A 22976-nucleotide genomic window follows, 5' to 3' on the forward strand; every position below is an offset into this window, starting at 1 on the left:
CTCCACCTTAACTGGGAGATTCTTCTTTTTTAAATTATGTCCTCTAGTTTTACATTCTCCCACAAGGGGAAATATCTTCTCAGTGTCTACCCTGTCAAGATCCCGCAGGATCTTATGTGTTGTAAGATTTCCTCTCATTCTCCTAAACTCTAGTTGATATAGGCCCAATCTTTCCTTATAAGTTAACCTCCAACCACCTTCTTCCCCAATCTTGAATTCAGTGAAGACAGCAACCAACATTGACCATTGATTGGCTTGCACTATGCTTTGTCATCAGGCTTCTTCTAAATATTTCCCACTTCCAAAGGTACCAGCCCTCACTGGAGAATGGCTGCCCAGCAAGCCATTTGATCAAAGAAGCAGCAACCAAACATCACTCACCACCCACAAATGGGCTTTCCAATAGGGGACAGTAGACATTCTTACCTCTAAGCTTGTTTTTCCTTCCCCCAGCAGGGGAAGGAAAAACAACTGAGACAAGCTATTCCATGTAGACCATTTCTCTGTTTTGATTGGCATCATTTTGCCATCTAAAAGGCAGTGCCTCTTAGGTGATGTCACACCATTACAGCTAGTGACCGGCTGCCTTCTAGGTTTCTTTTCAAAGAAAACCTGTTGCAAACCGTTTTTATCCCTTTGTGGGTTAGTAGGATACATTCTGATTAGGTTCTCCAGTGAAGAGACTGAGTGAAAAGGCCCACGTTGGCTAGAAATTAGACAAATGAGATGATTTCATTGAAAACATTTGAGAGAAACTTGAAATATGAACTGCTGAATATTTCCCCTTGCTGAGTAGACTAGAACCGGGGAGTTACAGTCTCAGGATAACAAGGCTAGCTAATTATAACATGGATGAGGAGAAATCTCTTCACTCATCTCAGGATCGTAGAGATTTTCCAGCACGGAAAGAGGCTTGTCGGCCCATCATTTCCACACCACTCATCAAACATCTTTTGGCACAGTGGCTCAGTGGTTTGCCTCACTGCACCAGGTAGCTGGGTGGGATTCCAGCCTCAGGCGACTGTTAGTGTACATTTTGCATATTCTCCCTGTGTCTGCATGGGTTTCCTCCCACAGTCCAAAGATGTGCAGGTTAGGTGGACTGGCCATGCTAAATTGCCCACAGTGTCCAGGGATGTGGAGGTTAGGTAGATTAGCCATGAGAAATGCAGCATTACAGGGATAGGGTAGGTCTGGGTGGGATGCTTTTTGGAGGGTTGGTGTGGACTGAATGGACTGCTTCCACACTATAGGGATTTTATGATCTATCTATTCCAATCTCATTTTTCAGTACCCTGCTTATCTTTGGAATTCTCTTAGACAGTCCTTGACTTGTACCTTAGACAGTCATTGACTTGCTTTCATTTATTGTTGTTGCATGTATCGAGATACAGTGAAAAGTGTTGTTTTGCATGCTATACAGGCAAATTGTACCATACAAATTAGATCAGGGTAGCAGAACAGTGTGAGGAATACAGTGTTATAGCTGTGGAGAAGGTGAGGAGAGAGAGATCAGAATTAACATTTGAGAGGTTCATTCAGATGCTGATATCAGCAGAGAAGAAGCTGTTCTTGAATCTATTCGTATGTGCATTCAAACTTTTATAATTTCTGCCATCAGAAAAGGTTTGGGGTGGGAGGGATCTTTGATTGTGTTGGCTGCTTTCCTTAGGCAGTGGGAATCCATCTATAGATGGAGTCAATGGATGTGAGGCAGGTTTGCGTGATAGACTGGGCTGTATTCATGACTCACTGGAATTTCTTGCGGTCTTGGGAACAGCAGTTGACTACAATGCTATGATGCATCCAAATGGGATGCTTTCCTTGATGCATCTATAAAAATTAGTAAAGGTTTTTGTGGACCAGCCAAATTTCCTTAGCCTCCTGAAGAAGTAGAAGCGTTTAGACGGATTTGGGTCAAATGCTGGCAAATGGAACTAGATGAATTTAGAATATCTGGTCAGCATTGACAAGTTGGACCAAAAGGTCTGTTTCTATGCTGTACATCTCTATGACTTTATAATCGTTCAGACCCATGTGACATCCCGACTCAACAGATGACCTCTCACAATCTCTCACCCAGTAATCCCTGAAGAGAAGTGACAGCACAGTGGCATTATTGCTACAGTATTAATCCAGAGAACCAGGTAATGTTATGGGGACTCTGATTCAAATCCTACCATTGCAAATGGTGGCATTTGAATTCAATAAAAATCTGCAATTAAAAGTCTAATGATAACCATGAAGCCGTTGCCAATTGTTGAGGGACAAAGCCCATCTGGTTCACAAATGTCCTTGAGGGAAGGAAAATGCCATTCTGACCTGGTCTGGCCTCTGTGTGATGTCAAACCCAAACCCATGGTCAATGTGGTTGACTCTGGATGATATATAATAGGTAATAAATGCTGGCCTAGCCAGTGATGCCCATATCCCATGAATGAATTAAGAAAATCTTGTGGGTGCTTCAAGAATACAGACTTTTAGACAAACAAGGAGAAAATCCCACCAAATTCTTCCAGCAAATTACCAGACAGAACTGAGCTTCCTCATTGCCAGATGGATGTTAGAACTGCTCAAACGTTCTCATAGAACAAAATAAAATGCAACAGAGACATTGTCTAATCGCTTTATTTTCACTAAATATAAATATGGGCGACATAACACTGTGAAACAGAGTAATGCTTTCAAATATTAATGCAGACAAAAGTTGCCATGTCCATTTTGGGAAAAAGGTTGGCGTCGCTCACATCATCCTTCGCTGCCTGAGGAAAACGATTGCCATGCATTCTGGGAAAACTGCCTGCAGATCATAGGGCGAGAGGTCAGATTGAGAAGCACCACCACTTCAAAACATAACCTACATCATAAGGGAAATTTAAAAAGTCTACTGTCACCTGAGATACATCAACCGTGATGAGTGCGTCAGGATAGTCAGAAGTGGTATATCTTGACAGATATCACCAGCTGATCCTTTACTTTCCTAACGATAATGTGTAATAGGATTTGCTTAATGCTGACGGACGCACTAAAGCTTGGGGCAGCTGCCATCAAGGTGTAGTGGGAAAAGACCACTGTCTGAGATCTTTCTGCTGAAATTAATTGGGGGTCTATTGAATTATTGGACCTCCTGGTCCCTCAAATATAACATTATATCAGTAAGCGATGCTTTTGGTTTGGTTGTTGGATAGAGTCAAACTCCAAAGTTTATTTCAAAAACAGAAATTGCTGGAAAAGCTCAGCAGGTCTGGCAGCACCTGTGCAGAGAAATCAAAAGTTAATGTTTCTGATCCAGTGAACCTTCCTCAGAACTCCAGTTTGCTTTTCCAGCAATTTCTATTCTTGTTTCTGATTTACTGCATGCACAGTTCTTTCAGTTTTTAACCAATGTTTGTTTGTTTTATTAATAGGCTACTGTACAGTATTGAACTGCTTTAGTGACTTTGTATGCATTTTTGTATACATTTTTTTGTTATGAATAAAGTATATTTTTGAAATTTAAAAAAAAACTTCCTCAATACAGCCACTGCAGAGGGTCAGTGGGGAAGGTCGCTTGTATAAGGCCTTTCAGCCATAGTGCGCTGAGGAACATGTTTAGAGCCCCCTGGGCTGACAAGTGACATACATTGTGAACATCAAGAACATTGAAACTGTATTGAGGCTGTTCACTGTAGAGTATACTAGGAAGTGAAAAGTTTAATTCAACTGTGCTTTATGTAATTTTCAATTTGAAATGTTTTGCCCTCGGGTAGCATACCTGACATGAAAAGTACCTTGTAAATGTCAAAAGTTTTACAATTAGTTGTTTGGTAGTACAGAACCGGAGTGATGTTGAGGAAAAAAGCTAGATTTTGCTTTTTTAGGATTGTGCCAGTCAGGCACACGGAGTGGAATACTTGCATGCACTAGTAGTCATGTATGTCATGGGATTCTGAACAAGGGTCACTTGACCTGAAACATTAACTCTGATTTCTCTCCATAGCTGCAGACATACCTGCTGAGCTTTTCCAGCATTTCTTTTTTCCTTGTTTCTGATTTCCAGCATCCGCAGCTCTTTTGGTTTTTTACATTAGAGGATTGATTACATCACAAACCAGCCATCCTGCCAATTGAGCTAGAGTGATGTCAACAGCATGGGTTCAATTCCCACACTGGATGAGGTCACCATGAAGGACTCTCCTTCTCAACCTTTCCCTTTGCCTGAGGTGTCATGACCTTCAGGTTAAACAACCACTAGCAATCATCTTTCTCTAATGAGAAAGCAGCCCTATGGTCCAGTTGGACTATGGTGACTTTTACAGATATTAATACAGAAGGGCTTGGTCTTTGCAACGAGAAGGAACTTATACACACACTGCACTGGTTCCAACTCAATAAAACAGATGGTAGCCATAATGGAGGCACCGGTGTTAGACTGAGGTGGACAAGGTCTAGGTCACATGAGGAGAAAGTGAGGACTGCAGATGCTGGAGATCAGAGCTGAAAATGTGTTGCTGGAAAAGCGCAGCAGGTCAGGCAGCATCCAAGGAACAGGAGAATCGACTTTTCGGGCATAAGCCCTTCTTCCGGAATCACATGACACTAGGTTATAGTCGAACAGGTTTATTTGAAATTACAAGCTTTCGGAGCGCTGCTCCTTCATCAGGCATCTGGATGGGTATATGAATTAGAAGGGACATGGCCAAATGCTGGCAAATGGAACTAGGTCAGATTGGGATGGCTGGTCGGTGTGGAGAAGTTGGCCTGAGTGGGATCTGTTTCCGTGCTGTATAACTCTATGACTCTAACTCAGTGACCAGAACTCTTAGGTCTGCCTGAAGCTGCTTGGTGGTGGGGAGGGGAAGACAGAGCAGGAAATTTTCCATATAATGTCTGGCTAAGTCAAAGAGGGCTCTGAGCACTGACCTGGGCATTGAAGAGTTTGTAACAAACACAGAGAATGCTGGAAAAACTCAGCAGATCTGGCAGCATCTGCACAGAGAGAAACAGAGTTAACATTTTGAGTTTGGTAATGACTTTTCTCCAGAAGTCAGAACAATCATGACACATTTTGAAGATACATACCAAACTCAAAATGTTAATTCGGTTTCTCTCCACAGATGCAGCCAGATCTGCTGAATTTCTCCAGCATTCTCTGTGTCTGTTTCAGATTTCCAGCATCCACAGTATTTTGCTTTTATTCAAAGGCTCATGTTGTTCAGGAAGCTGAATTTGTATAATATGGCAGCTCTGAAATCAGATCACACAGATCTGTGAGAAACAACCCAAGGGAGTGACATAAAAAGACATGAATGTGATCCGAGAGATCTTTTTGTGATCATTCTTGTGTGCGACAAGAATCAATGGTCAGAAACTCAACTTCCTGCAGGATCTGGAATAATGGATTTGACAGTGGCATCTGATTGATTTTTAAAATATTACCATATTGGATTGTAGTCACTTTTTTAAAAAAGCATAGTTGAAACATTAATTCAGCTAAAGATGGATTAGAGGTCGTTAATATTGAGTAACAGGGACAAAGAAGTTGTTCTTACCATACAGTAGCTGCATTACACCGGGCACGTTTTACTGAGGAACTGTAACAGGAAGAGAAACAGAAATAAAGGTTTGTATTTCATTTCTGAAATGTATCACTCCTGTCCTGCTTCTGCTGAGTTGGTCCTTCAGCCTCCATCACTTTGTGGCATGTGTGTACTGAGCCAAGCTGTCCCGTCCTGCACTTCCATTTGCCTTCCTTAGGCAAGGGTCTTGAGTGGCTCCTGGTTGACCGGGTCTCTTTTCGAGAGCATGACTCCCATTCTAACTGAACTCACCAAATGTCAATCTGTGTCCAGCACCCACACAGTTCAATGGAAGTCTTGTCTGCAGAAAACAGAAAATGCTGGAGATCATAGTGGGTCAGACTCTAGATGACTCTTCATCTGGTAGCTCTGATGAAGAATCACCTAGACTCAAACATTAGCTTGCTCTCTCTCCGTGGATGCTGCCTGACCTGCTGTGATCTCCAGAATTTTTTTGTTTTCAGTACAGATTCCAGCATCTGAAGTAATTTAGTCCTGCACTGTCTATAGAGTTTGTATGGAGAATGTGATGTGGATATGACACCACTATGTGTGTGTGTGTGTGAGAGAGAGAGACCAATCAGCTTATCACACACCAAACAGAAGCACAATTGGCCACAATATTCCTGGCCTTGAGGGACAGAGTAAGGGCAATGGAAAAGAGGAACATCAGCTAATATTAGTCTTGCTGGTTGCCATTTTGTGATGGCTGAGTGTGGGCATTAGGTGAGGGTAACAATGGCAATGTGATCAGCTGGCATCAATCTCAGTACCTTCAGTACCATTACAGAAAAGTTACAACACAGAAGGAGGCCATACAACCCTTTGACCCGACACAAGAGCAACTCAGCTCATGCCTCTCTCTTCAGATTCTTATCTAATTCCTTTTGTAAAGTCCCAATTGAATCTGTGTCCACAACTCGCTAGGGCAGTGTATTCCAGGTCTTAACCATTGACTGTGCAAAATAGGGTTTTCCTAGTGTCACCTTTGCTGCTTTTATTGCTCATCTTGTATTGGTGTCCTCTGGTTCTCAAGCCTTCCATCAACAGTTCCCCCCTAGCTGTTCTGTCCAGATTCATAAACATCTGCCTCAAATCTGCCAACCCTCTCCTCTCTGAGATGAACAGCTCTCTGATCTGTCTAACTGAAATCCTTCTTGCCTGGTGCATTTCTTATAAAATGTTTTCTTTTACGCCCTTCCTAATTCCTTTACATCCCTGGTAAAATGTGGCATAACTGAAAAATGTCCCAATGTTCCTTCAAAACCTCAACCTAAATGTCCCTGAACAGGTCATGATCAACTTGGACCCTTTCACTTGAAGGCTGTGCTATCAAACAAGAGTGTGCACCCCCAAAAAAATAGACGGTTCATCGGTCTGAAGGAAAAAGAAATATATTGTTCATGTGGTGTGAGTGATGCTGGCTGGATCAGCATTTATTGCCCTAATTGCCCTGGGGAAGGTGGTAATAAGCTGCCTTCATGGACTTTGGTTATCCTTTGGGTTATAGGTCTATCCACAATGTTGTTAGGGAGGCAGTTTAAAGATTCTGACCTGGTGACACTGAAGGAATGTTTATATATTTCCGAGTCAGAATGGTTTGTGTCTTAGGGGGCAACCTGCAGGTGTTGGTGTTCCCATATATCTGCTGCCCTTGTCCTTCTCGATGTTTGTGGTTGTGAGTTTGGATGATGCTGTCAGAGGAACCTTGGTGAATTTCTAGCAGTGCACCGTGTCGATGGCACACATTGTTTCCATTACGCAGCAGTATTGGAGGGAGTGAGTGTTGTAGGGCTGCTTTGCCCCGGATGAAGTCAGCTTCTTGAAGGTTATTGGAGTAGCACTCATCCAGGCAAGTGGGTTGCCTCATATAAGCACAATCAAAAATGATGGACACTAAACCAAAGGGAGCACAATTAGGAGAGAGAACCAACAGCTTGGAATTCAAAACTTCTATCAAAAGTGACCGGGAAACTAACAAACGTGGAGTTCATACACCTCTTCCTTGGTCCAGCCTGTATTTGACTTCAGAACTACAAGAATGAGATTCTTCAGAATTGGCTCTTGGCCAGCTAGTCAAAACATTAGCTCAAAACCACCACATCCTACAAGGCAATTAATGCCAGCCAGACCACATTCAATCCATGAAATAAGAAAGCCTGAAATTGCACAAATTGTTCCAAAGTTTTCATATAGGTTCATCATTACCTCGCTGCTGTTACATTTTAAAGCTCTTGTATTAAAACCTTGTACCCTGATGGCTTTACTTTTATAACTTCATCATCAAAAAGTGCAGCCTTTCATGTCTTTGCAAGATAGTCATCCACCCAAATCCCTCTGCTTTTCCACAGAAACGAGTCTATTATTGTCACCCTCTCTGGACCTATTCTCTGCAGCCATTACTATTCATCTTGTGACACTTTTGATTGCTAATCTCTCTTGGCCTTTAGTCATTCCCTGAGCACCTCTTCTGGGTCCACTTGGTCCTTTTGCCACAATCAATTGGCTTCATGTTCTTTCCTGGTGGTGGTTACAGGTGGAAGGGCAGGATTGATTTTCAGAAGGCCCCATCTTGCCCATTCTCCAGATTGGGACAATTGGAGGCCCATACCCACAACTCAGCGGGCAGCCAGACGGAAAATCCAGTAAAACTTGCGAGCGATACATACTAATGTCAGCTTCAAAATAGAGCTCCAATACAGTAATTTCCAAGTATGAAAGTTTCTTTACTGGTTTATACGTCTGGGAGGTTGTTATGGTTTCCAGTGGGAAACTAGCTGCCTTCTTAACCTACAAGGCAGGTATTCAGGAAGGTGGCAAGCGGGGGGCCCTGAGTAGTCATTTATTGGCCACTGAAGAGCCTCAATTGCTGGTGAATTGAGAAAGGTATCCATGGGATTCTTGTGGTACTGTCAGCCAGGAGACCTGGGTTCAAACCCCATCTGCTCCAGGAGTGTATCATAACATATTTGAGCAGGTTGGTTAGAAAATATCTTGAAGAATTAGTATGGAAAGATCAGAAAAGTCATCCATGAGCCTTTCTTGTCCTCTCTACACTACAACCTGCGATAAAATCCCTCCTGTTTCCCTTCAGCTCCACTGAAGTCATATCGGACTCAAAATGCTAACTTTGTTTCTACAGCACTTTCTGTTTCTTCTTCCATTGAGATTGGGCACTGCATCCACCTCCTGAACCATCAGGAGAGTTGGCATACGACACATGAAGCAAGATAACAAATAAGGGTTATACCTCTCACTTCCAGTTTACATTCCACCTCATCTTCACCCAGGTCATTTATTGCCTTGCAGGTATACATTCCTCCATCGAAGGTGCTTGGCTTACGGATCTGCAGTGTCAGGACGCCTTGGTTGTGATGCATCAGGAATTTGGGATCATCTATGATCGCCATCTTGTTCTTCATCCAGATAATCTTCGGCTGCATTTGAGACAAGAAACTGGGATTACTTCCATGAAGACAGAGAACCAAAGTAAGTTACAATAGACCAATAGCAACACACGCACAAAAGATAGCAAGGATTTGCATTTGTAGATTTGATAGAGGTGTTCAAAGCACATAACCCATAAGATTTACTTTATAGAAGTTTATAAAATCATGAGGGGCACGGTTTAATAGCTAAGGTCTTTTCTCAGGGGTCAGGAGGTTCAAAACTAGATGGCATAGGTTTAAGGTGAGAGGGGAAAGATTTAAAAGGGATCTAAAGAGCAACTTTTTCATGCAGAGGGTGGTGCGTGTATGGAATGAGCTGCCAGAGGATGTGGTGGAGGCTGGTACACTTACAACATTTAAGAGGCATCTGGATTGATATATGAAGAGGAAGGGTTTGGAAGGATATGGGTCAAATGCTGGCAAATGGGACATGATTAATTTAGGATGTCTGGTTGGCATTGATGAGTTGGGTTGAAGGGCCTGTTTCCGTGCTGTACAGTTCTATAACTCTACCACAAAGCAGTCGGCCTATCAAGACTGTCATTCTGTTACTCAATGAGATCACACTTGATCTGATTATCCCTAACTTCACTTTTGTGCCTTATCTTCAGAACCCGTGATATCCTTACTGGTACACTTAACAACCCATTCTCTTCAGCACTCTGCGGCAAAGAACTCCCCAGGATCTGGAATGTGCTGCCTGAGAGGGTGTGGTGGTGTGCCATGTTGAACCAAGGCATTTAAGAGAGAGTTGGACCATTATCTGAAAAGGGAGAGCGTGTGGTGTTACAGAGAGGCAGATGAAGTGGCACTGAGGTGAACTGCTCTGTCGAGAGCTAGCACAGATATGATTGGCTAAAGGGCCTCCATGTGTGTTCCATTCTATGACCTGACCACCTTTCCCAACTTCCTTTGAGTTGTAGTTCATCAGAAGATCCCATAAACAAGAATGAGATAAACAGCTGTATAATGAGGATGAAATTGGACAGGGGAGGGGCTGCAAATGAAGAATCACTTTTTGTCTGTTGTACTATATGCCTGATATTAGACTGAATATCAGAATAATATTAATAGCCTAATGGTTATGGACCAACAACTGAGTGCAAAAGTTTAAAAAAAGCCTATGCTGGGGTGTAAGCCTAGTGTTTGTGATCTAGTCTCTAGAATGAGACTTAAACCCTCAATCTCTTGGCACACAGCATATCCAACTGAGCAACAGCTGCTACATAAGACATTAAGAGTCAAACATAAAGTGTGACACTGGAGTTATGCACAGGCCAGGAAGATTATCCTTGCAGTTTTCCCTCCCTCAAGGACATTTATGAACAAGGCTGCATTTTGAACCACAATCTGACAGCCCTGGGGTGCCATGACTTCTCTTATGTGGGAAATAAAGCATTTAGAACCATCGAGCTACACAGCACGGAAACAGACCCTTCAGTCCCACCCGTTCATGCTGACCAGGTGTCTTAAATTAATCTAGTCCCATTCACCAGCATTTGGCCCATATTCCTATTCACATTCACATCCAGCCTTTTAAACGATGTGTTCACTGCTCAGTCACATGGCTGCTCAGGTTTACTTCTCTATTTGTTTCACCTCCCACAGGGTATCTGCTCCATCTCTCTTCCTTCTTTATTAAGGTGCTGTTGTTTCCATCTCCTTTTTCCAAAGTTCCAAAACCATGCATCAGCTTATAAAAGAGCAACTACAGCTCCAAAATTTCAATGAAATCAGCTCCAACACTGAAAATACCTCAGAAAAGGAGCAGCTCTTACAGCCACAATTTTTTCTTGTCCTCCATCTTGGAATACCCAGAATCCAACATTGATGGGATGTGTATGTCACTGGCAAAATTGTGTCCCATTCTTAATTGACCTTAACTGAGCAGTTTGCTAAGCCAAAGCAGAGAGTCAATGTTGAGGGTCAACATCATCGCTGTGGGGCTGGAGTCACATATAAGCCAGATCAGGTAAGGACATTAGTGATCCAGATGGGATTTTACAACAATCCATAATAGCTTCGCGGTCTTCATTACTGAGAGTAGCTTTCAATTCCACATTTAAATTAACTGAATTTAAATTCCACCCATAGCAGTGGTGTTTTTGAACCTATTTGCACAAATCATTTCTTAAAATAAAATCAAAATATTATTGATGCTGAAAATCTGAAACCAGCACACAAAGTGCTGGAATAACTCAATGGGTCTGGTGACACCTGTGGAGAGACAAACAGAGTTAATGTTTCATTCTGGGACATTCTGAAGAAGAATTGTACCGGACTCGAGATGTTTATTCTGTTTCGGTCTCCACAGATGCTGCCAGACCTACTGAGTTTCTCCAACATTTTTGTGTTTTCCCAAAACATTAACCTGGAGCTCTTATCCAGCAATATTAGCACAATGTTAGCATCTCCTTCTAATGATCAAATGTGAAATGACTTGGTCAGGTGCTGGCGATATAGAGGAGTGATTCCAATCAATTGGACTCAGTGCGTAAGGGATGAAGTGGAAGGGGATTTGTTCCATTAGAGGTTTTACAATTTGAATGGATGAAAAGGATCTTGGTCCATTAGACTCTGAACTGAAGAGTGACTAGGAAAGAGTGTGCATTCCTTTGGATTATTACAGCTAAATAGTCTTCAATAGTATACTTACTTTAGGGGAACCTCGGACAGAGCAGCTCAGCTTTGCTGTGTAACCTGCTATAATAGAACGATCCAACAGAGGCTGCGTGAATCTCGGTGCATGGCTAAAGTCATATTCCTTGAATGGTGAAGGATTGTAGATCTTGCCTGTGAGAGAAATAGTGCAGAATTCAGATGCAATCTGACTCAGCATTCTTCCCAATGCTGTTTGGTGTGTTTCATCACTCGCTCTATCCCAGATAGGGAAATGAGCAAGAACTGGGTGCCCAGTCCTCAGATACCCAATTATCACATCTCCAGAATCATTTGTACACACCCATCATCCTGCTGCTTCATGGTACAGTGTGCTGGTACACCAAATTACACCTTATGGTGTAACAGGGCAAGGCAAGATCTCTTGTGGTGCAGTAGTAGCATCCCTGCCTTGGATTAAGACCCCCATCTACCAACGATGTGTAATGATCTGCCCAAATGGGTTTAACTGTGTGGAGCCCAGCCTTGTCAATAGCTTAGTGCATCCTATTTCATAATTTATCAGGAACATTTCTCCAAGTGGTTATGTTGTTTGGATGTTGGCCTTTCGAGACCAGTGGGCACTACAAAGCCTAGTATAAATCATCCCCCTCGACAATGTTATTTTTGATTCGATAAGTTGATGTTCTAGAAGGTTCTGTTAACTGCTTGTTGCTTCTGTTACACTAATTCACTAGGGACTGTCAAACCTGCTAAAGCTTACCATTTTAAGAGCTGTAACCATACAGGGGCGTTATTTACAATAAGACCAGTGTCTACTGTATGCTGCACTTGATCTGGGAATGTGTTCAGGCTTTGCATGGTGGAAGGAATAGTCACAGTGTCAGCACCTCACACATAGCAAGTGCATTCACTTATTTCTGGGAGCTTGCTATGGGCAAATTCGTTGCTATGTTTCCTCTGTTTCAGCAGAGATTACTTCACAAAAAGTACTTCATTGGTTGGCAAGCACTTTGAGACATCTAATGGGTGTGTAAAGTGTTTGGTAAATGTACATCACTATTACCCTCTTCAAAATAAAAAGCTGTCAATGTTTCAGAAGCAACAAGCAATGTTTCCATGTACTGAGAGATTGGGGGAGAGCTCCCATAATGAGGGAGGGGTTAATGCTGTCACTTACTGTCTTTCTGGATGTAGGCCGTATTCTTCGATGTTCTCGGGCTGTCACTTAGGCCACAAATGTTCTCACTGAAGACACGGAAGTAGTACTCGTTACCCATGATGAGATCGGAGATGGTGCAATGGGGTTTGCGGTTATGTTCATACACAGTGAACCATTCCTGAAACCAAAGGGGGTCAAGCTCATCACTATTGTCTCAATCAAAGTCAAAATCCACCTAAAAATACTCCCCAACTCTCAGGAAGATTAAAGCCATTGTCTTCCACCCCCTACCTATTGACTCCTCCCCTCTCCTGCCAACCGTGCCAAGTCAAACCAAACACTTGCACATTGGCATTTTCATCTCAGAACTGAGCTTCTGACAATGCAATCACACAGCCTGCCCATTCCCACCACCCCATAACATTGTCTGACTGGGTCCCTGCCTCAGCGCATCTGTTGCTGAAACCATCATTCACCCCTTTGTTACCATGAGGACACAGTCCTGGACGGGCCCTCAGTAAACCTGGGGTCATCTCAAACCTCTGCTGCTATATCGTCACTCACACCTGGTTGCATTCACCTGTCAGATGCCTCGAATTTAGAATTCTCCTCCTGCTTTACGAATCCCTCCACGTCCACTCTATTCCTCCAGCCACTCCATCCTCAGGGTGACCTGCACTCATCCCATTCTGGCCTCTTGAGCGTTCCCAATTTTAATCGCTCTGCCACAGGCAGCCACACGTTCAGCTGCCTGGCTCCTAAACTGTGAAATTCTCACCTTAACCCTATCTCTGTATCCTGCTCTAAGCTGCTCCTTGCAAACCTACCTCTGCTATTGAAGCTACACTTATCCAGGCAAGTGGGGAGTATTCCGTCACTTGGTGGAAGTGACTTATAAATGTGTCTCTTGGATGGTAGACAAGCTTTGGGGAAAACTTGCAACAATATTCCTAGCCTCAGACCTGTTCATGTAGCCGCTGTACTTATATGGTGAGTCCAGTTTAGTTTCTGGTCAATAACTCCCAGGATGTTGATAGTGGAAAATTCAGCAAGGGTCAGAGTCTTTTTGTTGGAGATGGTCATGGTGGTCAGTGATGCTACTTTCAAGATCTCAGCTGAAAGTGCAAGTGCATTGGATGCACTGCTGTACAGTGTAGCATCACAAGTGTGTGTCATTGCATTGTGATACTCACCTGCCCCATTCACCTACTCACCATGGTTTTCTTGTCCGCTTTCTGAATGGTGTAGCCAGTGATTTCCGTGTTGCCGGTATCCTTCGGTGGGGTCCACTCTATACTAGCATTGAATCCCCAGACATCTACAATCTTCAGGCTCTCTGGGGGCCCAGGTTTATCTGAAGTAGATTCAGATCAAAGAAAAATTACGGAAGAACCTGCAGTTGACATTCAAGAGAATGAAAGGAAAGAACTATTTGTTTCTCAGCAGCGGTCAGTTCATCTGAAAGCTCAGGGAATTCCAACTTCTGACTCAGAAGGTTGTGGGTTCAACCATTCCACTGAAGCTGACAGGATAGTGTTATACTGTGGGAGTACCACATTGTCTGACTTGACAGCTCATTGACGTGATGTTAAACAGAGGCTCTCTCTGGTTTCATCTGGCACATTATAAAGAACTGCAGAGAGTTACAGTCAATAGACAATAGACAATAGGTGCAGGAGAAGGCCATTCTGCCCTTCGAGCCAGCACCACCATTCATTATGATCATAGCTGATCATCCTCAATCAGTATTCTGTTCCTGCCTTATCCCTATGACCCTTGACTCCACTATCCTTAACAGCTCTATCCAACTCTTTCTTGAAAGTATCCAGAGACTTGGCCTCCACAGTCTTCTGGGACAGAACATTCCACACACTCACCACTCTCTGGGTGAAGATGTTTCTCCTCAACTCTGTTCTAAGTGGCCTACCCCTTATTTTTGAACTGTGTCCTCTAGTTCGGGACTCACTCATCAGGGGAAACATGCTTCCTGCCTCCAGAGTGTCCAATCCTTTAATAATCTTATACGTCTCAATCAGATCCTCTCTCAGCCTTCTAAACTCAAGCATATACAAGCCCAGTTGCTCCAATCTTTCAGCGTAAGATAGTCCTGCCATTCCGGGAATTAACCTCGTCATAGAGATGTACAGCATGGAAACAGACACTTCGGTCCAATTCATCCATTCTAACCAGATATCTTAAATTAATCTAGTCCCATTTGCCAGCATTTGGCCCATATCCCTCTAGACCCTTCCTATTCATATACCCATCCAGATGCCTTTTGATTCTCCAATTGGCCTGGCCAACATTCATCTCTGAAGCAACATTACCAAAGGCAGATTATCAAATCATAAATCCTATCGCAGATCCCGGAATTGTGTACTGACTGCTGCATTTATACTACAATCCCAAAATGTTCTTGACTGCTAAGTGCCCCATGTCTTGAAAGAACTGTATAAATTCAAGTTCGTTCTTAAACAAGGCAGTAGCAGAACAACATGCCATTTGCATCTACTGCCTTTCCTCTCCCTTTCCAACCTCTGGTCTCTTGTTATTTTGCTGCTGTCTCATGTCCAATCATTTGTTTCATTTGGATTCTCTCCCTCCCTCACAGAACAGCTCCATATAAAAATCAATTGACCCAAGCTCCAACCTACCCTTGCAGCTTATAGAAGTTATTAAGAGCAGTGTGGTTAATTCTTAACTGTCCTCCAATATAAAGAAAGTGAGGACCGCAGATGCTGGAGATCAGAGTCAAGAGTGTGGCGCTGGAAAAGCACAACAGGTCAGGCAACATCCGCGGAGCAGGAGAATCGACGGAATCATTCCTGATGAGAGGCCATCGCCCAAAACTTCAATTCTCTTGCTTCTCAGATGCTGCCTGATCTGCTGTTCTTTTTCAACACCACACTCTCTACTCTGTCCTCCAATATGACTTAACATGCCACTCAGTTTGAGAGCAATTAGGGGTGGTCAACAAATGGTGGCCTTTTCACTGGCACCTACATTTCATTGAAAGTATATAAGAAAGCAAGAATCTAGAGTACTGAGGTGAATACTGAAGGAGATGCTGCAGAAGGATGTCATTGTGAGTCGACCCACAGCACATGGACTGCAGCAGTTCAAGAAGGCAGCTCACCACCACTTTCTCAAGAATAACTAGGGATGTGCAGCGATGCCCATGTGCCACGAATGAATTAAAAAAAGAGAAAGAGAATCAAGAGCAGGAGTAGGCCTCTCGGCCCCTTGAGTCTGTTCCACCATTCAATACGATTATACCTGACGTTGTTACACCACATTCCTGCTTGTCCCGATAAACTTTCACCCATCATTTGTTTACCAAGGATCTATTAACCCCCCCGCCTTAAAAATATTCTGCTTTAAAACCTTTTGAGGAACAGAGTTTCAAGATTCTGTGAGAAATCGGTTCCCCACATCTCTACCTTAAAGGGATGACACCCCTGCTTTAAAATCATTGACCCTTTAATTTTAGAGTTGAAACTTTATTGCTGGAACAGCACAGCACGTCAGGCAGCATCCAGGGAACAGGAGATTCGACGTTTCGGGCACAGGCCCTTCTTCAGGAATGAGCAGAGAGTGTTCAGCAGGAGAAGATAAAAGGTAGGGAGGAGGGACTTGGAGGAGGGGCGTTGGAAATGTGATAGGTGGAAAGAGGTCAAGGTGAGGGTGATAGGTCGGAGTAGGATGGAAGCGGAGAGGTCCAGAAGAGGACTGCAGGTCAGGAAGGCGGTGCCGGGCTGGAGGGATTTGGCTGAGACAAGGTGGGGGGAGGGGGGATGAAGAAACTGGTGAAGTCCAAGTTCTTCCCCTGTGGTTGGAGGGTTCCCAGTCGGAAGATAAGACGCTCCTCCTCCGACCGTCGGGTTGTTGTGGTTTGGCGGTGGATGAGTCCAATGACCTGCATATCCTCGGTGGAGTGGGAGGGGGAGTTGAAATGCTGTGCCACAGGTTGGTTGGGTTGGTTCGTCCGGGTGGCCCAGAGGTGCTCCCTGAACCGCTCCGCAAGTAGGCTGCCTGTCTCCCCAATATAGAGGAGGCCACACCGGCTGCAGCGGATGCAGTAGGTGATGTGGGTGGAGGTGCAGGTGAATCTGTGGCGGATATGGAAGTGCCAACCTGTGGCACAGCATTTCAACTCCCCCTCCCACTCCACCGGGGATATGCAGGTCATTGGACTCATCCACCGCCAAACCACAACAACCCGACGGTCGGAGGAGGGGCGTCTTATCTTCCGACTGGGAACCCTCCAGCCGCAGGGGATGAACTTGGACTTCACCAGTTTCTTCATCCCCCCTCCCCCCACCTTGTCTCAGCCGGATCCTTCCAGCCCGGCACCGCCTTCCTGTCCTGCAGTCTTCTTCTTGTCCTCTCCGCCTCCATCCTACTCCGACCTATCACCCTCCCCTTGACCTCTTTCCACCTATCCCATTTCCCACGCCCCTCCTCCAAGTCCCTCCTCCCTACCTTTTATCTTCTCCTGCTGAACACTCTCTGCTCATTCCTGAAGAAGGGCCTGTGCCCGAAACGTCGAATCTCCTGTTCCCTGGATGCTGCCTGACGTGCTGTGCTGTTCCAGCAATAAAGTTTCAACTTTGATCTCCAGCATCTGCAGACCTCACTTTCTCCTTTAATTTTAGAGACTCCCTCAAGAGAAAACATCCTCTTCACTGACCCCCCAGGATTTTAAATGTTTCAGTCACATTGCCTCTGACCCTTCTGAACTCTGGGCAATCTTTCCTCATAAGAAAAACCCCCATTCTCAGCAAACCATTTCTGAACTGCTTCTAATATATATATCCCACCTTAAATTTGGAAACCAATACAGTGCACAGTACTTCAAATACGGTCTCGTCATTGTCCTGCATAACTGAAGTATACCCTCCCAACTTTATTGTTCAATTCCCCTTGCAATAAATAATAACACACTATTAGCTTCACTGTACTGCATCATAATATTTTGTGATATGAACATTTTGCAATTCATGCACTCAGATCCCTCTACACCTCACAGCTTTGCAATCCCTCACTATTTGGACTAGATGTTTCTTCCAAAATTTTCCTGCCAAAAATGGACAATGTCACATTTTCCCACAATGCAGTTCACCAATCGCTTAACCTATTTATAATCCCTTTGTAGGCTTCTTGTGTCCTCTTCGCTACTTATTTTCCCACCTATCTCTGCGCCATTAGCAAATTTAACAGCCACAACTTCCATCACTTCATTTTTATGGACATTGCGAATAAAAAAGGTTGCAGTGTTACCCCTAATACATCCGACACACAACCTGAAGGAGAAAGGAATGAGCAGATATGTCAACAGGGAGAGATGGATCATAAACATCATAGATGTGTTGGGCTGAATGGCCAAGTTGCATTCTCTAAAATGTCATGGAGACTATCCAAGTAACAGGAAAAACCTAAGCTTTGAAGGGCAGCACCTCTGACAGTGCAGCATTGCCTCTGTAGTGGATGCAAGTGTCTTACACGGAGGTCCAAGTGGGATTGCCAAACTCCCCGCAGGATCAAACAGATCTAATCTCTTCATTCAGACATGAAAACTAAGACCTTCAATAGTGAAGTGACAAGCTTGCCAGCAGGGCTGTTAAACTTGAAACGGAGAAACTGGAGCCAATTGCCAGCAAAGAAACATTTGAGTGTTCTCCTCCATCACCGGAGGAGGCTAGAGCCAAGGACACCACATGTGACTTCTCGGCTGAGTAGAATCAAATCTTCCACAACCCAAGCTGCTCTGCAAATAGAGCACCTGCTGGCTTTTTAAGTTTCTGACCTTTTGGGGTTGGGATGCCCTGTTGGTCTTGGTTGAGGAGGTGCAATTAGAGGCTGGGGCAATACTTTTGAGAGATCTTTTGAGCTTTGGAATTGCCCCAAAATTTCCTTTCGTGGGAAATGAGAATGCTTCTTCCTCAATGTCATTCCTTGGAACTTTACAGGACTGGGCTTGGCACATAGGGATGGAGTGGAATTACTGGCACACGCCTCTTGTAACATGAGCTTGACAAAAAGACTATCACAAGACTGGCATCAGCTGCAGTGTACCGGGGAAAAGATGGGTAATGCTGTAGAGATGGGCGTTTTGAGCAGGTGGATGGATTAAATGGTCTAAGTTCCAGCAAAAGAATCCTAACTGCTGAGTTCAAAACGAATAATCATTGCAGATCAGAGAGATACTTGCAGATCAGATTTCCTTTGCCCAGCCATTGATGGCCATGTCTCAAGAGGCTGGAGGTCTGTGGTTCCCTCTAGGAGTCTCTCTAGCTCACTGTCCCCTCCTTTAGGCCACTCCTCAAAACCTTACCTCCGTGACCAGATACTCAAAGTCTCCTCAGTTATGGCTCAGTGTTGATCTATGCCTCATTTAACTTCAAGGTGCCATTCCTTGTTGTTCAGCAAGGGTTATGTTGGGGTCATAGGTATGTCAGAAGATGTTGCATTGCGAGGTGTGAAGTTGAGAGAGTGTTCACGAGTGTAAGGAAGTGTTACATTGAGAAGTGCAGGGTACTTCAGACACTGGTGTGTGAGGGATGGGTTATCTGATCAGAAGGACAGAAGGTGATGCCTGGAACATGTTGCCGGCAGAGGTAATAGAGGGAGGCACAGTAGGTTAATTTAAGACCATAAGACATAGGAGTGGAAGTAAGGCCATTCAGCCCATCCAGTCCACTCTGCTATTCAATCATAGCTGATGGACATTTCAATGCCACTTACCCACATTCTCCCTGTATTTATGGTGGGTGTGGACAACTGAATGATAGGTGGAGAGCAGAGGGATACAGATGCTTAGGAATTGTTTAGACAGTGGATTTGGATCAGCTCAGGTTTGGGAGGCTGAAGAGCCTGTTCTTGGGCTGTAACCTTTCTTTGTTCTTTGTTGTAAATTGAAGTAGCTCCAATTCTATTTGATAGCTCGAATTGGGCCCAGTTAGCTTTGCTCATCCTACAGCCGGAAGCTCAATTAACATTCCGTAAACTAATCCCCTCTGGCTCCAAATTCCTGACTTCATTCCTTCAACTAAAGAATTATTCGGTGTCCTTTAGAACTTGGGTCAACTTTGTGTCAGGCCCTCTGCTTGTGACTCTGATTATACTTCAACAGGTTTCATTCATCTCAGAAAGTTCCAGAATCTTGGCCAAGTCTCTCCAGATCTACAGTGGGGACATCATCAATCTTATTTTTTATTCACTAGCTAGGCCAGCATTTATTTCCCGTCCCTAGTTGCCCTTGAGAAGGTAGTAGTGAGCTGCACAATTTGAATATTTTCAAGAAGGAATTAAGTATAGTTCTGAGGCTGAAGGGATCAAATGGGAAGAAAGTGGGAACAGGGAATTGAGTTGAAGGATCAGCCATGAACATACTGAATGGCGAGCAGACGCAAAGGGCCAAATGGCCTACTCCTGCTCCTATTTTCTATCTTCTTTTGTTTCTTAACCCGACAACAGTGAAGGAACAATGATATATTCCTAAATCGGGATTGTAAGTGGCTTGGTGGTGTTCTTGCAGATGGTGGTGTTCCCATGTATCTGCTACCCTTGTCCTTCTAGATGGTCATGATTTAGGGTTACATTGTACTTTGCTCAAAAACTGCATGCATTCATGTAAAATTCCGTTATCTCATTTTTTAGATTAGAATCAATCTAAACATCATGGCATAGACAGAGAACACAGGGGGCTAACACCTTCAACATATTGTCTAGCTATCACCATTGCAGATGATACGAAGATTGGTGGAGTTGTGGATAGTGAGGAGGGCTGTTGTCGGCTGCAAAGAGACTTAGATATGATGCAGAGCTGGGCCGAGGAGTGGCAGATGAAGTTCAACCCTGCCAAGTGTGAGGTTGTCCATTTTGGAAAGACAAATAAGAATGCGGAATACAGAGTTAACGGTAGGGTTCTTAGTGAGGTGGAGGAACAGAGGGATCTTGGGGTCTATGTACATAGATCTTTGAAGGTTGCCACTCAGGTGGATAGAGTTTGTAAGAAGGCCTATGGAGTATTATCATTCATTAGCAGAGGGATTGAATTCAAGAGTCATGAAGTGATGTTGCAACTGTACAGGACTTTGCTTAGGCCACATTTGGAGTACTGTGTGCAGTTCTGGTCGCCTCACTTTAGGAAAGATGTGGAAGCTTTGGAGAGGGTGCAGAGAAGATTTACCAGGATGTTGCCTGGAATGGAGAGGAAGTCGTACGAGGATAGGTTGAGAGTTCTCGGCCTTTTCTCGTTGGAATGGCGAAGGATGAGGGGTGACTTGATCGAGGTTTATAAGATGATCAGAGGAATAGATAGAGTAGACAGTCAGAAGCTTTTTCCCCGGGTACAACAGAGTGTTACAAGGGGACATAAATTTAAGGTGAAGGGTGGAAGGTATAGGGGAGATGTCAGGGGTGGGTTCTTTACCCAGAGAGTGGTGGGGGCATGGAATGCGCTGCCTGTGGGAGTGGTAGAGTCAGAATCTTTGGTGACCTTTAAGCGGCAATTGGATAGGTACATGGATGGGTGCTTAAGCTAGGACAAATGTTCGGCACAACATTGTGGGCCGAAGGGCCTGTTCTGTGCTGTATTGTTCTATGTTCTATGTTCTATGTTAACAGCTAACCCGAGAATGCAACTTTTTAAAAAAAGATTTTGTGATTTACACATGAATGAAATGATACTATCACAGTATTCTAACAGATGAAAGGCTTAACAGACAATCAATTTTTCAATGTATAATTTCAGTTACATCACACTGTAAGTTTTTGCTGTGAATTCTGTGTGTTAGGATTGAGCCCTCCACTACCACCTGATGAAGGAGCGACGCTCCGAAAGCTAGTGTGCTTCCAATTAAACCTGTTGGACTATAACCTAGTGTTGTGTGACTTTTAACCTTCTAGATGGTAGCAGTCTTGGGTTAGGAAGGTGCTGTCTATGGATCCTTGGTGAATTTCTATGTGCCTACACATTCCCAGGTTCCCAGCATTTCAGGTGCAGTTTTAACGTTCATTGCCATGCTGAAAAGTGGCATGGGTCTGGCTTTTGTCCCTTACTTCTCCACCCACTAAATCACCAGGTTTGACTGGAACGGTGGTGGGAAAGCTCCTGGAGAAAACAGCAGTTGCATGTTGCTCGGGACTGGAGGGAAAGGTTTCACAGCAATCTCTCCACTATCTTGTCTCCGTCTTCTTTCTACGTTTGCTCTTGGTTCTGCAAGACTGCAGCTTTGCAACTCTCATCTTTAGTTTGAAATCTCCCTGTGGCCTCACCCTCGTCCAGTCCCTACAATCCTCTACTCTCATCCAATTCTGGTGGCTAACACATTCATCACCTCACTGCTGCTGGCTCTGTGCCTTCATTTGCTTGCACTCTGAGCTCTGAAATCCCTTTGCTAAGCTTCCCTATCTCTCTCATTTTAAAACATTTTTTCAAACCCATCTCTTTGACCAAGGTGGCCTGTCCAAATACCTCCTCCTTACGGTTTCTGTCAAATTTGGAATGAACTGTGAAGTGACCTTTAATCATGTAAAGGCACTATATAAATGCAAGGTGTCACACAAATCTCAAATTAATGAATTTTGCTGAACACCTCAAGGGATTGAACAATACCTCAGCAATGAACAAATTAGGAGCAAGAATAGGCCACTCTGCCCCTGTGCCATTCAATACAATCACTAATAATCTGACATGGACCTCAAATCCCATTCCCACAACATACCCACAACTATGGATTCCCCCTACTCCCACATACTTCATTTCATGACTGTCAAGAAGTCAATGAATAGAAGCTGGTCCCTTGGTGACATGCGGTGCAAATGCAAATTATAACTGATTAAAGATTAGTATTTCATCGAATGCTCTATGACCATCCGTCTCCTGAACAGCTTGAACATATTGTGGAAAAACCCAAACCAGCATGAGTTGGTTATGGTGTTGCTATGTTGTCTTGGCTAAATTGAAACAGAGGTCATAATGTTTGAGAGGTTTTGTCGCAAAGTAGATGTTGTAAAACTTTTTGCTGTAGCGTACTGTTTAAATAGACTCCGTAGACAGCTATAGGACATTACTTAAATAGACGCTAGAGTACTGTAGTGTGTTGTTTAAATAAACTCTGTAGACAATTGTAGTACATTATTTAAATAGACTCTGTAGTCTGTCTGGGGTAGTGTGTCATTTAA

General features: G+C 43.8%; 1 protein-coding gene across 2 annotated transcripts in view; it reads right to left on the reverse strand.

Annotated features, from left to right (window-relative positions):
* Window positions 1-2612: 2612 nt before the first annotated feature.
* The window catches only part of mybpc2a (myosin binding protein Ca), an 86030-nt gene continuing 65666 nt past the window's right edge, over window positions 2613-22976 (reverse strand). For both annotated transcript variants that reach the window (XM_043679657.1, XM_043679656.1), the window contains exons 27-32: window positions 14003-14142; window positions 12807-12966; window positions 11664-11800; window positions 8809-8995; window positions 5532-5573; window positions 2613-2800 (exon numbers count right to left, since the gene is read on the reverse strand). In XM_043679657.1, the coding sequence (XP_043535592.1) occupies window positions 5563-5573; window positions 8809-8995; window positions 11664-11800; window positions 12807-12966; window positions 14003-14142 (635 nt within the window). In that variant the 3' untranslated portion in view covers window positions 2613-2800; window positions 5532-5562. The remainder of the gene's footprint in view (window positions 2801-5531; window positions 5574-8808; window positions 8996-11663; window positions 11801-12806; window positions 12967-14002; window positions 14143-22976) is intronic.

This window comes from Chiloscyllium plagiosum, chromosome 39, assembly GCF_004010195.1.
Source record: "Chiloscyllium plagiosum isolate BGI_BamShark_2017 chromosome 39, ASM401019v2, whole genome shotgun sequence".
NCBI classification, from domain to species: Eukaryota; Metazoa; Chordata; class Chondrichthyes; order Orectolobiformes; family Hemiscylliidae; genus Chiloscyllium; species Chiloscyllium plagiosum.